At 31.4% G+C, this 13,531-nt stretch overlaps 1 protein-coding gene and 1 pseudogene across 1 annotated transcript; one reads left to right on the top strand and one right to left on the bottom strand.

Annotated features, from left to right (window-relative positions):
• The first annotated feature begins 2,179 nt into the window (after positions 1–2,179).
• On the top strand, positions 2,180–6,645 carry LOC105118326 (spermine synthase-like; annotated as a pseudogene).
• Positions 6,646–8,964: 2,319 nt separating this feature from the next.
• LOC105118325 (UPF0481 protein At3g47200-like) lies at positions 8,965–11,070 on the bottom strand. Its single transcript, XM_011016248.1, has 3 exons — positions 10,386–11,070; positions 10,200–10,260; positions 8,965–10,031 (listed from the first exon to the last, which is right to left on the bottom strand). Exons 1-3 carry the CDS (start codon positions 10,841–10,843, stop codon positions 9,183–9,185), a joined length of 1,368 nt encoding a protein of 455 aa, XP_011014550.1. The 5' UTR covers positions 10,844–11,070; the 3' UTR covers positions 8,965–9,182.
• Positions 11,071–13,531: the final 2,461 nt, after the last annotated feature.

The raw sequence follows: 13,531 nt of genomic DNA, 5'->3' as shown, positions 1-13,531 counted from the left end.
ACAAATCGTTTCTCTTTAGGCAACAAGCTACTTTTTGAAGAAAAGACTGAATCTGACAAGGAAAGCTAGGGCTTGCAGGTACAACTCTGTTTGTTTTAAATTTATTTTTTTTATTTAAAATTAATTTAATATATTGATATTAAGAATAATTTTATAAAATAAAAGAATATTTCCACACAAAATCTATATAATTTGTATGATCCACATTTATCACCATCACAAGCAAATAGAAAGTAAAAGCAATGATTTATTTGAATCACTTTAAAGATAGATATATGCTGTATATTGGCTCATAATATCAAGTTTTTTAATTTTTTTTTTAATGTTTGGTGATATTCTTGAATGGTTTTAGTTTCTAGTTTCTACTTCTTGATGATTTTTATATGTTTTTTAATATGCTATTATTAAAAATAAAAAATATTATGTTGAAAATTTTTTTATTTAAAAATATTTTAAAAAATCTTGCACTATATTAGCAAACACACACTAATCACATCAAAATTAAATTATTTATAAGATTTTACTTGTAGCAAGTATGAGTTTTGAATCTACATTTTATTAACCATTATATTAATTCATTGGTACCGGATAATTTGAATTATATTTGATATAACTTTTATAAGTTAATTAAATTGTGTATTTAGATTTTGAATAAAAAAATTATAAATATATTCAGTTAAAAGTAAATTTTGACTTGAATAAAAAAGATAATTAAAAGACTCAAATTTTATTTTAGAAAACTTTAACTCATTTTTTCTAACTTTTACACATACCTTCAATTCTTTTTTTTTGTAAAAAAAATATTTTGAGTTCATTTTTTTATTAAATATATTTTTATTCATTTTTATTAGAAGCTATTTAGTTATGATTTAAAAGTTATTTTTATTATTATTGTCATAAACACTCTTAGTAATAATTAATTTTAAAATTTTTTAAAATAAATTAAAATAATATATATTTTTAAAAATTTTAGTTTTAATATCAACACATAAAAAAAATATAAAAAAATAAAAATAAAATTCAAATTTTATGTCAGTGTTTAAAAAATCCAAATGTGGGCTACGAAATCAGTACATTATTGATCATTTTCGCTTATAATAAAATTATCCAAGAAAACATGTCAATACATGAGGGGTTACTGCAATATGATTGGTGCATCTGATCTGGAAACAAGACACTCGACGAGTGGTGGTAAAAGAATGACATCACATGGGAGACATTCTCTCTCTCTCTCTCTCTCTCTCTCCACCCGCTTACTCCCTTCATTCTTTCTGATCATCATAGATTAAGCCTGACAATAATACATTCTCTCACTGACATTAACACCAGGAAAGAACCTTTCTTTTCTTATAATCTTTTAAGCTTTCTTTCAGTCATATCTCTATGTATTGCTTATAAATTTTTTTCATATATTTTTTTTCTAGTTTTTTCATTTTCTTGAATTCAATATTGGGTTTTTTTTAAAGAGAAGTTTTTTTAAAGGCTTTGTTTCTTTTTCCATTTTTAGTAAACCCTAACGTTTTCTTGTTTGTCTCTCGAGAAAATTCAGTTTCTTGCACCCTTTCTTTAATTTCTCAAAGAACGATAAAACAAAAAAACTACTGTTTGTGGAAAAAGAATGTTGATATTCTTGATTCTTTTTCTTTCCTACAGTTTCTTGGGAACCAAACATACCCTTTTTTGTTTATTGCGCGTTTGTTGCTATCATGTTCAATAAATAAGGCAGTGCTAGTGAATTTGACTTTTCTTTCTTTGTTTGTTTTATAAATAACCCAACTCTCAATTTCCCTGTCTTTGACATTTTCTTTTTAATATTTTTTGAATAGATTATTTCTGTGTAGATAGGAGTTCTTCTTGTTCCTTTTCTTTCTAAGTTGTACACTTTGCATGCCGTGACATTATTCAAAAATGGAAATGAATAATAATTTCTTCTCTGATATTCAGTGAAAGTAGCATGTGTATCCAATTAGAGTCTTAATTATATATTCTTGTGTTTTCTTTTTGGTACTGAGTCAATCACTAATCTGGAATTTATTGATTACCATTACTCTTGATCCTGTTATCATTGCGGTATTTATTCACTAATTATACAGTTTTTTTGGTATTCTTTACTCTTATGTTTGAATGATTGTATTTGAAGGCCAACTTTTGATTTTGTTATCATTGATTAACCACCATGATTGTTTTTTCATTTGTATTCACTAATAAAGTTTTTTTCTTTCTTGTTATTTGTATTCACTAATTTTTCTTGACTCTGTGGTGTTCAGAGACTGGAGCCGGAGAAGAAAAGGATAATCTATGGAGGGCGGCGCAGGAAGAGGTTTGGAATGCCAGAAGACTATGGATGGGAAGGTGAATAACGGGAATAGTTCAGAGAAGGCTATTCCTTCTTATTCCTTGAAGGCTAAGGCATCTGCCCCTGAGCTTGATGCAAAATGCCACTCTACAGTTGTTTCTGGGTGGTTCTCAGAATCTCATTCTTGCTCTGGTCATTATCTTTTTCTTTTTTTCTTTTTTAATTTCTGCTATTGATTTTGGGAATTTTGGTTTTTATTGATTGCTACTATTGCTAGCACTCCTTTTCCCTTGTTATTATAGGTAAAGCTAGCAAAAGGGTTTACTTCAACAACCCCATGTGGCCCGATATGCATCACTCCTTTTCCCTTGTTATTATAGGTAAAGCTAGCAAAAGGGTTTACTTCAACAACCCCATGTGGCCCGGTATGCATCACTCCTTTTCCCTTGTTATTATAGGTAAAGCTAGCAAAAGGGTTTACTTCAACAACCCCATGTGGCCCGGTATGCATCACTCCTTTACGGAATTTCCATTTAATGCAATATTATCTCCACTTGTTGATCCTGTATACGCTTATCTGGGATTGCGTTTTTACTGATGATAGTAAATAACTTGCAACTTCAAATTAATTGTATCGAATTCTGCAGTTTTTGAGGTGAATAGTAATCTCCAAGTGTTTTCTGTGATTCTTTTAATTGCTGAAGTTAATTTAAAAACATTGCACGACAGAGGAGAACCTTGGGAAATAATATTAGGGACAGCGGATGCCAGAGGTTCAACCTGCCATCTTTTAGTTCCACAATAGAGTTCTTTTAATTTTCTCTTATGCTGCAAATCTCGTCCTATATAGAATGTATCAGCAATAAAAATTTTAATTTCTCTTCAGATGTTGTTTGGGGCATCCTTTTTCAGGAGAAGCACACACATTGGAAGTGAAAGAGATTTTATACCAGAGAAAGTCAGAGTAACAAGAGATCCTGGTTTTTGAGGTTTGGCCACCTCTCTTTATGAAGTCTACCTACATTTGATGCATCTGTATAGTTTGTATACGACATGGCTGATACAGAGTTGTTTCTTCGCAGTCAACATCATATGGGAAAGTGCTTGTTCTTGATGGTATTGTTCAATTGACTGAGAAAGATGAATGTGCATACCAGGAGATGATCACTCATCTTCCCCTTTGTTTGATTCCATCTCCCAAAACTGTACGAACCAGTGCTAATAATTTCACCCTCTTGTATTTTATTTACTGCCAGAAGTGATTGGTTAGGCAACATTCATGTTCTTTCCCTGCCAAATACCTGTTCGTTGGAACTCTAGGAGGAAATTTTGAAATGGAAGATGAACAATTGCTTCATTGCTTCTCTTATTTTCTCACAGTTATACTTGTCAATGAGTTATGAAAACTTCCATTCCAAGGAAAGAACTACAATTACCTTTCTTTCTGAAATAGTAAATTAAAGCAAGAAAAGCACGAGAAAATGATAGTAGAATGAAACTTGAGTTTAAGATAAGCTTGAGTCTTCAATCTGAAATTCATGAGATGTCATGCAATAGTGTTTCCACTACCCTTGTATGAATCCTGATATGATGCCGTAGTACTCTGTGTAGTTGTAGCGAAATAGTCATTTAACTTGCTACAGTTTTTGTATTTCCTCGTTAGAACTTCATGGATATGTTTTAGGTCCTTTGGAATCATTTTTTTTTTCTTGCTATCCATCCATCCTTCTTTTTTTTTCCCCATAGCCATGCAGCTAAAATTTGACTGGTTGCTTTTCCTTGGAAACAGCATTTTCATGTTTTGTGTCTTGATGTCTTTTGAACTTGTTGTATTTAATTTCATTTTCATGTTTGGTTCATACTCACTTCACGCAACGCCTAACGCAGGTTTTGGTTGTTGGTGGTGGTGATGGTGGAGTTCTTGAGGAACTTTCTCGCCATAGTTCTGTGGACATAATTGATATATTTGAAATAGATCAGATGGTTATAGATGTAAGCGATGATTTGGTGAAACACTTCATGTATCACAAGCTATGTGCTTCTCCATGTAACTCCTTCAATTTACTGTAGGTGTCTAAGAAGTTTTTTCCACAACTATCTGTTGGGTTTGAGGATCCTCGTGTCCGACTTCATGTAGGTGATGTATGTTCAAACATTTTTTTTTTCATGTTCCTTTTTCTATACTTTTTCCTTGGGTTATATGAAGACTTCATTATTTGTGCATGAATTTTCCTTGGGCTAATTGAAGCGAATTGAAGTTATCTTCCTAGCAGATCTCACTTCTGAAATCTTTACAGCTGTAGAGTTTCTCCGGTCAGCTCCTGAAGGGAAGTACGATGCCATTATTCTTCTGAAATCTTTACAGCTGTAGAGTTTCTCTGGTCAGCTCCTGAAGGGAAGTACGATGCCATTATTGTTGATTCGTCAGACCCTGTAGGCATGTTCTAGAATATGAATAAGCGGTGCTTTCTTTATTTTCTCTCTTTCCTTGCGCACATGTCTTTGTCCTATTTATAAGGTTGAGTGGTTAACACCAGAGGGAAAATCAGGATACCTGGCCAGTAACTTATGGAGGTAGAATCATGTTTTGGAACCACGGAACTGTGCAAATGAATGAACTTCTTGCAACTTTGGTTTCTAGTTGTTTATATTTGGAGGATATTCTCAACTTAAGTGTTGGTTTGATTTGATTGAAATTTTTTGCTAGAAACTGTCCTTTGAGTTTGAGAAATAATTTTTCTGGTTCTAGAGTTTCCTAATTTGCCTTTTACAGGTCAGAACTGAAGTGTTTGAAAACTTGGTTTCTGTGATCTTCATAGAAACTTCTGTAGTTTTAAGCCTTGTAGCATTTAGAAATGTTGCTCATGAGATTTCTCTTCCTGATTAAGGTCCTGCTCAAGAGCTTGTAGAAAAGCCATTTTTCGAGTCAATAGCTAGAGCATTAAGGCCTGGTGGTGTGCTCTGTAACATGGCAGAAAGTATGTGGCTACATACACATCTTATTCAGGATATGATTTCTATATGCTGTGAAACATTCAAGGGTTCTATCCGTTATGCCTGGGCAAGTGTTCCAACATATCCAAGGTAATGATGAGCTCTATTTCTTTTCATACTTGTTCTTGCTTTTTTCGTCTCATAAATATTTTTCTAACAATTGTGGGACCAGTGGATACTTAAATCATGCCCACTTTAGGTATAGTTCTGCAATCACACCCTTTGTTGTTTATGTTCAATGCTGAATAATTTCAACATGAAGTTGAGATTTTGGTTTTTATTAATGTTAGTGAATTCTCTATCTGAGTATGAACTGATTCTTACACGTCTCTTTGTTATCTGGCATGCAGCGGTGTGATCGGCTTTGTCCTATGCTCAACAGAGGGCCTGCCTGTTGATTTCTTGAATCCTGTCAATCCTATCGAGAAGTTAGAAGGAGCTACCAAGCATAAAAGAGAACTCAAGTACTATAATTCTGAGGTAATAGCTCCGTTTTAAAGTTTGAAATTCAAGTACATGTCATCTCCTCGCTTCTTCATATCTCTAATGCTCATAGGTTCATTAGGTGAATGTAATGGTTGCTGATGAACAATGTCATGCATTTTGTGCACTGTTGAATTGCTCCAATCTGGACTTGTCTTTGTATCTCTAATGTTCATAGGTTCATTAGGTAGAAATGCTTCTTGCTTGGTCAAAATTCAACTTTATCTGCTCATGGTTTCATTTCCCTACTGTGGTCTATTTCCTTTCCAAGGATGGTTAAAATTGTAGACATGAGCACAGCTTTTTGCTGTAGCTGGATAAGAGATAAGCAGCACCTGCAAGAGTTGATTTCTCATGGCCAATTTGGGATTTGCAAAAACCCCATATTTTTATTTTTCTTATGTTGCATCATGGAAATGAGATTCTGTCTTGGAATCTCTATTACATTGATGGTAACTGCATTTCACGGAGTTTCTCATCCTTAATACTAATTTCTCGACTGGGATTCCCAGGGAGAAATTGAACTGTCGACTTAAAACTCGCAGAGCTGAATATTGTCTGTGATGCTTTTCAGGACAGGTTCACTCAGCTGCCTTTGCATTGCCAAGATTTTTGAAGAGAGAGGTGAGCTTACTCCAAGACCAAGGGAGGTGAGCTTACTCCATGATCCCCATCAAAAGGAGACCACACTCCGTAGTTATTTTGTGGCTTTGGCCTTTTGATTTTTATTATATCAGCCAGGGACATTATAGGATATTGAACAGAAGTTGCTGAGCTCGGGTAATTAGACGCTGCAAATTCATCTAAATTCTTTTAAATGGTTAAGATTATTGTATCATCGGAATCAGGTAACAGAGAAGAGGACTTTGATTAATCAGTTAGTTCTCGCATCTCTCACGGCCATTTCTTCGAGAGAGGCATTTCTGGGCTTCTCAAGTGCTAAAGATACGACACTACTCTGTTTTGATATAACATAACTGACAAAACTGTTTAAATAGGTGCTATTATGTCATAGTTAATTAAAACCAAATGAAATTAAAATTTTGAAACCTAACCAAAAGAAGAATATAAAAATAACTAGAAAAATAAAGAATAATCCTAAATAACAACTTCTGAGCCTCATGCCTCAACAAAAACGAGCTTAAATGGTTACATTTAGCCTATCCTTTTAATTATCGGATTAAAAGTAATATAAATGAAAACAATACTATAAAAGCAACACAGAATTCTATTGAATAAAATCATCATATAAGAACACTATCAAATGCTGATTGATAGCAGACATGGCGATCCAATTATGCATGTTGACAACATGCTTATATCATAATAATGCTATCATGATTCGGATCAGATATGTAAGTCAGGTCGGATCTCATCAACCTATTTAGGAGAAGAAAACATGTGGGGGCGTGTTAGTTTGCATGTTATGGTGTATGCGGTCATGTATCACACAGAATTTTGTGTTTTTTTAATCTCCTCTATAGAATGTCCAAAACACTATTTGAACTATTTTTATTTTTAGCAAAAATCAAACATCACTGTAAAACTATGCTTTGGTACTAATTGTTAGGGGAATCGGTGGTGTTTATGATCAATGCTCATTGAAGACTAAGTATACATAACATAATATTTAACATGTGAGTCATTCCTATAAAATTTCTTTCGGCTTTTCATAATTAAATATCAATTTTAAATATAAATTATATGATTACGAGGTTGATATCAATCCTTCTAAGCTGCATTTTGACATACTTGGGTTACCAGCAAAGAAAATGGCAATAGGACGTCCACTGAAGGTGGGACACCATAGCAATTCTTTCTACAGAATCTACATAGTGCGGGTCTTCCTCCCCAATGTAGTAGAAATTTATACCAAATGCAAATCACAACTCTCGTGAAGATTTAAAAAATTATCAGAAATTTCCTTTCAAGTCAAAATTATTAACAGCTTGATTCACAATTGTTTAGTTTTCTTTTGCTTCAGTTTTGAAAAAAACAAAAATTGTTCCTGGAGTTATGAACTTAAGGTCATTTGGAATTGTATTCCAAATAGTTTTTTTTTTAAATATATTTTATTTTATTTTATTTTTTATTTTTGGATTGTTTTAATGAGTTGATGTTAAAAATAATTTTTATAAAATAAAAAAAAATATTATTTTGATATATCTCCGAGTGAAAAGTATTTTAAAAAACAATCACTACCATATTTCTAAACACCTTCTAAAATAACTATTATGAAATTTTATTGTTAATGAAGAGGAGCCAAATTTAGCTATGGAGAATTAGATGAAGAGACTGTTTAGAAACACGGTCTAACTTGTGTTTCTAAAAATTTTAAATTTATTTTGTTTAAAATTAGTATTTTTTTTAGTGTTTTTGCATCATTTTGATACGTTGATATTAAAAATATTTTTTTAAAAATAAAAACTATTATTTTAATAATTTTTAAGTAAAAAACACTTTAAAAATCAATCACAATAATATTCCTAAATATTTTTGAAGTCAACTTTTCAATTTTTTTAGGTTTTTTAATATTTAAAAAATATAAAATGTCTAGTAATAATGCCCTACCTAATAATTATTATATAAAAAAAGTATACTTAATAATTTCTTATTTAATTGGAGTAAAGATATATTGACTGAAAATATCTAAAAACAATTTTATAATACTCATTCAATCCTATTAATTAATGTATCACATCATCATCCTATATCTTCAGCAATTTGATTAAGCTTTATCTCTTCCTTTTATGCACACTAATACCCTACACCTTGGATTTGCTTTATCTATTTCACATATTTTTTTAATAGAAAAGATGGCATTGATATCATATTAATTATCCTTTTATCTGAAGGTAGCTAGGCTCATATTAAAAAAACTATTAATTTTTAGATGTAGGGTGTTTGTCAATATCGATTTATGTATACCCAATATTCAAGTGATGTTAATGATTTCTGTTCTTAATTAATTAAAGTAATTAATGATTTCTACTCTTAATTAAGAAGTAACTATTCGTATCTTGTTCAAGCTAGACTTCATTTTAAAAAAAAATTTCCATGCTGTAAGATGTGAATGCGTGGGGGATAAAGATAGCTTCAATATATATGCTTTACTGCTTCCATGAAAGCTTGAAAATGCAAAAGCGAAGAAAAGAAAGAACCATGAACTGTAAATTGTACGACTTCTTGAAAGTGCAAAAGCGAATGCATTAATAAATTTGTATCTGAAAATGATATTGCTTATTAATTATCAATTTGAATCACACGACTTCTTGAAAGAAATGACAATCCAAACAGTAAAACAGTACAGATATATATATGGCAAACCAATCCACACTGTTAATGGGGAAAACAAAAGGACGAAGATTTTTTAAACAGCTCTTATGTGTATGATCAAGTTTTAAGGGTGTTATAGGGTGGCGTTTGAGCAGCTGCAGTTGCCCAAACCTGGTTTCTCTTTTGTTTCTGCCATGTAAGCTTGTATGGCACTTACTGCAATGCCATAAATAAAAGAGTACTCGACCACTGCTTTAGAAAAAGGACCCTTATTTTCAAGGATCCATCTCTTGACACTGCTTCTATAATGCGATTCAACAGAACTTTTGACCTCATTGTAAGCGGAAGGGTTGGGCGCCAGATTGGTTGTTATCTCTTTGAAGATTTGTGCTATCTGATCGTCACTTCCTATAGTGGTGCGGAGTATTCCCTTTGATCGCAGCTCCTTCACATCTTCAGGTTTATCAATCAGTGAACGCATAAGGCATACATACGAAGTGCACCTACTATACAACCAACCAGCGCATGTTTCGTAGGCTGCCAGGTTCAGAAGCAAGGGCTTGGTTTCTTCCTCTATGCTTAGTGGAGGAATGCGGAGTGCTCCACCGAGAAATGTATGTTTGAACTTGACATCGGTGAAAACACGGGTGTTGCTTGGCATAAAAGAAATTCCAACTTTCTTAAGCTCCTTGACAGAATAATACCGGTTCCAGCTTGTCTCAGGATACCTGCTTCCCCTTCGTTCACGTTCTCCTTCGCCGTATACGAACTTCAAATAAAAAAAATCGAGAAGATGAAAGTAGAAATCTAAACCATAGGCAGTACCCGTGGATCTTGATATTAATTTTCTTGGCAATTCTGAAAGAAAATTGGACATCATTTCCCAGCACGACTTTCTTTGAGGAGGTATTGAATGAAAGTCTTTGAAGAAATGTACAAAGATTTTCATCAAATCTCGATCTTCACTTTCCGAACTCAGCTTCTAGGAAAATTGAAATAAAAATGTTTAGTTCAAATTTTTATGATGCATGCAAGTTATGAGCAGAATAATATAAATAATTTTTTAAAAAAATTAATTAATTTAGCATGTTCCTAAACTAAATACAGAAGAACTAAAATCGATGGCACAAAGTAGATATGTTTTACTTACTTGTCGGGACGAAGACTTATCTTTCCCAGCAATGTGATCAGCTTTATTGCTGTGATATATCCTAAGTTCATCAACAATTATATATAATTTTATTGCTAAGATTTAAACAAAGTAAAAATTCTAGTTCATGTTCATGCTAAATCACATCTAGTTAAATTAAACATTAGCATACTTGTACCCAACAACCTCATCAATGGGATAAGAACTCGAAAGGGGAGTTGGTTCTCTAGTAAGAACAGGTCCCTTCTAACCGAAGCAACTTCTTCCTTCCTCAGCTTCTGTTTCTCAAGCTTGTTGGAGACAACATGGAGAATGAAATGGCCATCAAGAAACATCATCTGGGTGAATTTCACATCGTGGAACTGACGGGTTGACTCCTCTGCATAGCATTCCCTTGCATCGCTGACCAAATCTTTGACCTTGTTGTACATTTCTTCAGCTGCCACGCTACTATCTTTGACAAACTGGCGGGCCAATTTAGTCTTGAGTTTCTCCATTTTCTCGAGTTCTTTTTTTCCCATGGTGATAGGGACCGATGGAGACCACCTTCGGCTCATAGCAACCCGTGTTCTCTTCCATTTCACGAAACTCTGGTGGAACCCTTGGAATAAGTGGCCCCATCTGCTGGTCGGGAGTTTCGTCATGTTCCGGACTTTCGGTCATCAAGAAGTGCAGACACGAATCAGTACTGAGGCTTGCACTATGCAAAGGACTCTGTGAACAGATATGTGAAGGGCCCTCAATATTTAGTGCTATAGACATTGTTAGTACGTATACTCACTAATGATAAGCAAGTACCAGTTCTAGATGATGCACATCAACAGAGGGATAACATATATTAAATAGAACTAATTAATGTTAATTTATACCAAGTGATTGATCGACCTAGCTTGAAAATGAAGTTGCTTTTAGTTTGGAACAAGTATTTTAGCTTACTTCGAAGTCATGAATAAATATATTATTGTAATATTTGAATTAAAATGACTATAGTTTAAGCATATACACTTATTATAAGATTTTTAGTTTATTGAACACGATCTCGATAATTACAATTTGAATAAAAAAATTAAATATAAAAGAAATAATATCTAAATTGTTGAAAATATTTTACGCTTCTCATGAAATTCGGTATGCTAGTCCAAATCTAAAAAATTTAAATTCAAAATTTTTTTTAAGTTAATTTTTTAATTAAATTATATATTAGTTGTTTTGTTATAACCTTGTTTACTAGATATGTTTATAAAAAAAATAATTTAATATTAAAAGATAAATCAAATAAAAACTTAAAGAAAGAATTGGAATTAAAAAAAATAGAAAAAAAACTAAAAAAAAACTTATATTAAAGAATAAAATAAAAATAATAATAATAGGCTTGAGAGGCCCGCAATAGGTAAACACTGTCATTTAGACAAAATATTGCACCCAAGTCTTCAACCCGTGACCTCATCATTACATCAATACATAACCACTCAGCTACAACATAATCAAACGATTAACAAACTATATTAATCAAATATATTATTCATATAAAAAATTAAACTGACCTCGTATCTTTTAGTTGTATTGACTAATTTAGTCATTGTGCTCTTGTTGGGGTTCGGATTAAAAAAGTGAACGTATAAATATAAAATTTAAATTGTTGAAATTTTTTGACATTGTCCTAAGACTTTGTACAAGAGTTTAAACTTGAAAAATTATAATCCAACTATTTTCTTAGCTTAGATTTAAATTAAATTATGTAAGAGTTTTTTTACATGACTGGATAGATTCAAAGAAAAAAATAAAATTAAATAAAAATCTCATATTAAATTATGAAATAAAAAAAAAGATAAAAACCCACAAAAATTAAAAAAACATATTAATAAAATAAAATAAAATAAAAAAATAAACTTGAAAAGCTAAACAAGTACCAAAAGACTTATTATATGATAAAAAATACAAAAATAGATTTATCATTAATCTAATACTAAAGAATAAAATTAAATGAAAACCTCAAACTAAAAAGCAGAATAATAATAAAAAAACAAAGAGAGGCCATAAAACCCAAAGAAAATAAAAATTCATATTAAATATAAAATTTAAAAAAATTAATAAAAAAAAGGCTATAAAACCCAAATTGCCAATACAAAAACTCAAAGGGTCTGTCAAAATAAAGCACAAATTAACAGATGAACTTAAGAAGGTCTAGCGGGTTTAGACTATTTTTTAAAAAAATTTATAAGGGGTAGATGATAGGTTGTATGCTTTTTTTTTTTTTAAGAGAGAGAGAGAAAGGTCTTCATTTCATTAAAATTAATAAAATTCTCTCTCATGGTTCTTATTATACACAAATGTTAACCATTGAGCTATGATATGAAGTATGAAGTTGTTAATCAAACAATTAAAAAATATATATTAACTTAATTATTTTTTATATGTCTCTTAGTTGTAGTGATAATAATTAGTAAAAAAATGAGATTATTATTTTAAATTTTAAATGTCACAATTTAATATAATTCTTATACTTGTATTTATTTTGGTTGTTTATGGAATATGAATGCAGAAGATTACATGTTTAGAAATGCAAGGAATGGAGAGGGAGCTTAATTTGCCTTTTCAATATTAAAATTAATATCAGTTTGTAACAAATAATTCTTATTTTCTTTCGATTTACATGTCATCTTCTTTTTTCTTCATGAATTTCCACGTCATCTAAACCGGTCGTATTTTAATGTCATTATCGAAAAAATGATCTTTGTTAATTTTAGAAAACAAGCTGTCTTCTTCTTCCCCTTCTTTCTCTAGCTAATACAGAGGCTATCCCTGCCACTTATCATGTCTTTTCAATCTTGTGTTAAGCAAGATCAGACAGAATTTCTTTTCACCCTTACCGGTGTTACAAGCAGATCGTGTGTTTCCATTTTGTGTTAAACAAGATTAAACAGGGATCAAACGGCATCACCCATTACTTTTTTAAAGGGCCCAAGTATTTTTACTTACCAAATGTAGAATCTTTCTTGCCAAATAACCCCGGAATTGCCGTGACTATAGATTAATGTAAACCCAATATCAAAGTTAAGTTATTGATTTATGCTATTAATGAGAGGTAAATAGAGTATTTGAAAAAATAATAGTTATTGTTTTTTAAAATATTTTTTGTTTAAAAATATATTAAAATAATATTTTTTTTTAAAAAATTATTTTTAATATCAATTCAAAAACAAAAAAAATTCACTCATTATGTTTATTTACTTTTATCAAAGTGTTATCAAGTATAAGGTGAAGATGCGTTTGATATTTTAATTGCAATCTTTCTTACACCGTAAAACTTAAGTGCAAGCTTGCATTTGTAA

The sequence above is a fragment of the Populus euphratica genome, unplaced genomic scaffold (genome assembly GCF_000495115.2).
Source record: "Populus euphratica unplaced genomic scaffold, PopEup_1.0 scaffold1872.1, whole genome shotgun sequence".
NCBI lineage: Eukaryota > Viridiplantae > Streptophyta > Magnoliopsida > Malpighiales > Salicaceae > Populus > Populus euphratica.
Note: the sequence above shows the minus strand (reverse complement) of the source record. Positions and strands in the feature narration are given on the sequence as shown.

Coding starts and splice junctions, on each gene's coding strand:
- LOC105118325 (XM_011016248.1), bottom strand. CDS start 10,843: ATGACGAAACTCCCGACCAGCAGATGGGGCCACTTATTCCAAGGGTTC. Junction 10,261..10,385: donor GTTCTTATCCCATTGATGAG/GTTGTTGGGTAC, acceptor TGATGAACTTAG/GATATATCACAGCAATAAAG. Junction 10,032..10,199: donor ATAAGTCTTCGTCCCGACAA/GTAAGTAAAACA, acceptor CAATTTTCCTAG/AAGCTGAGTTCGGAAAGTGA.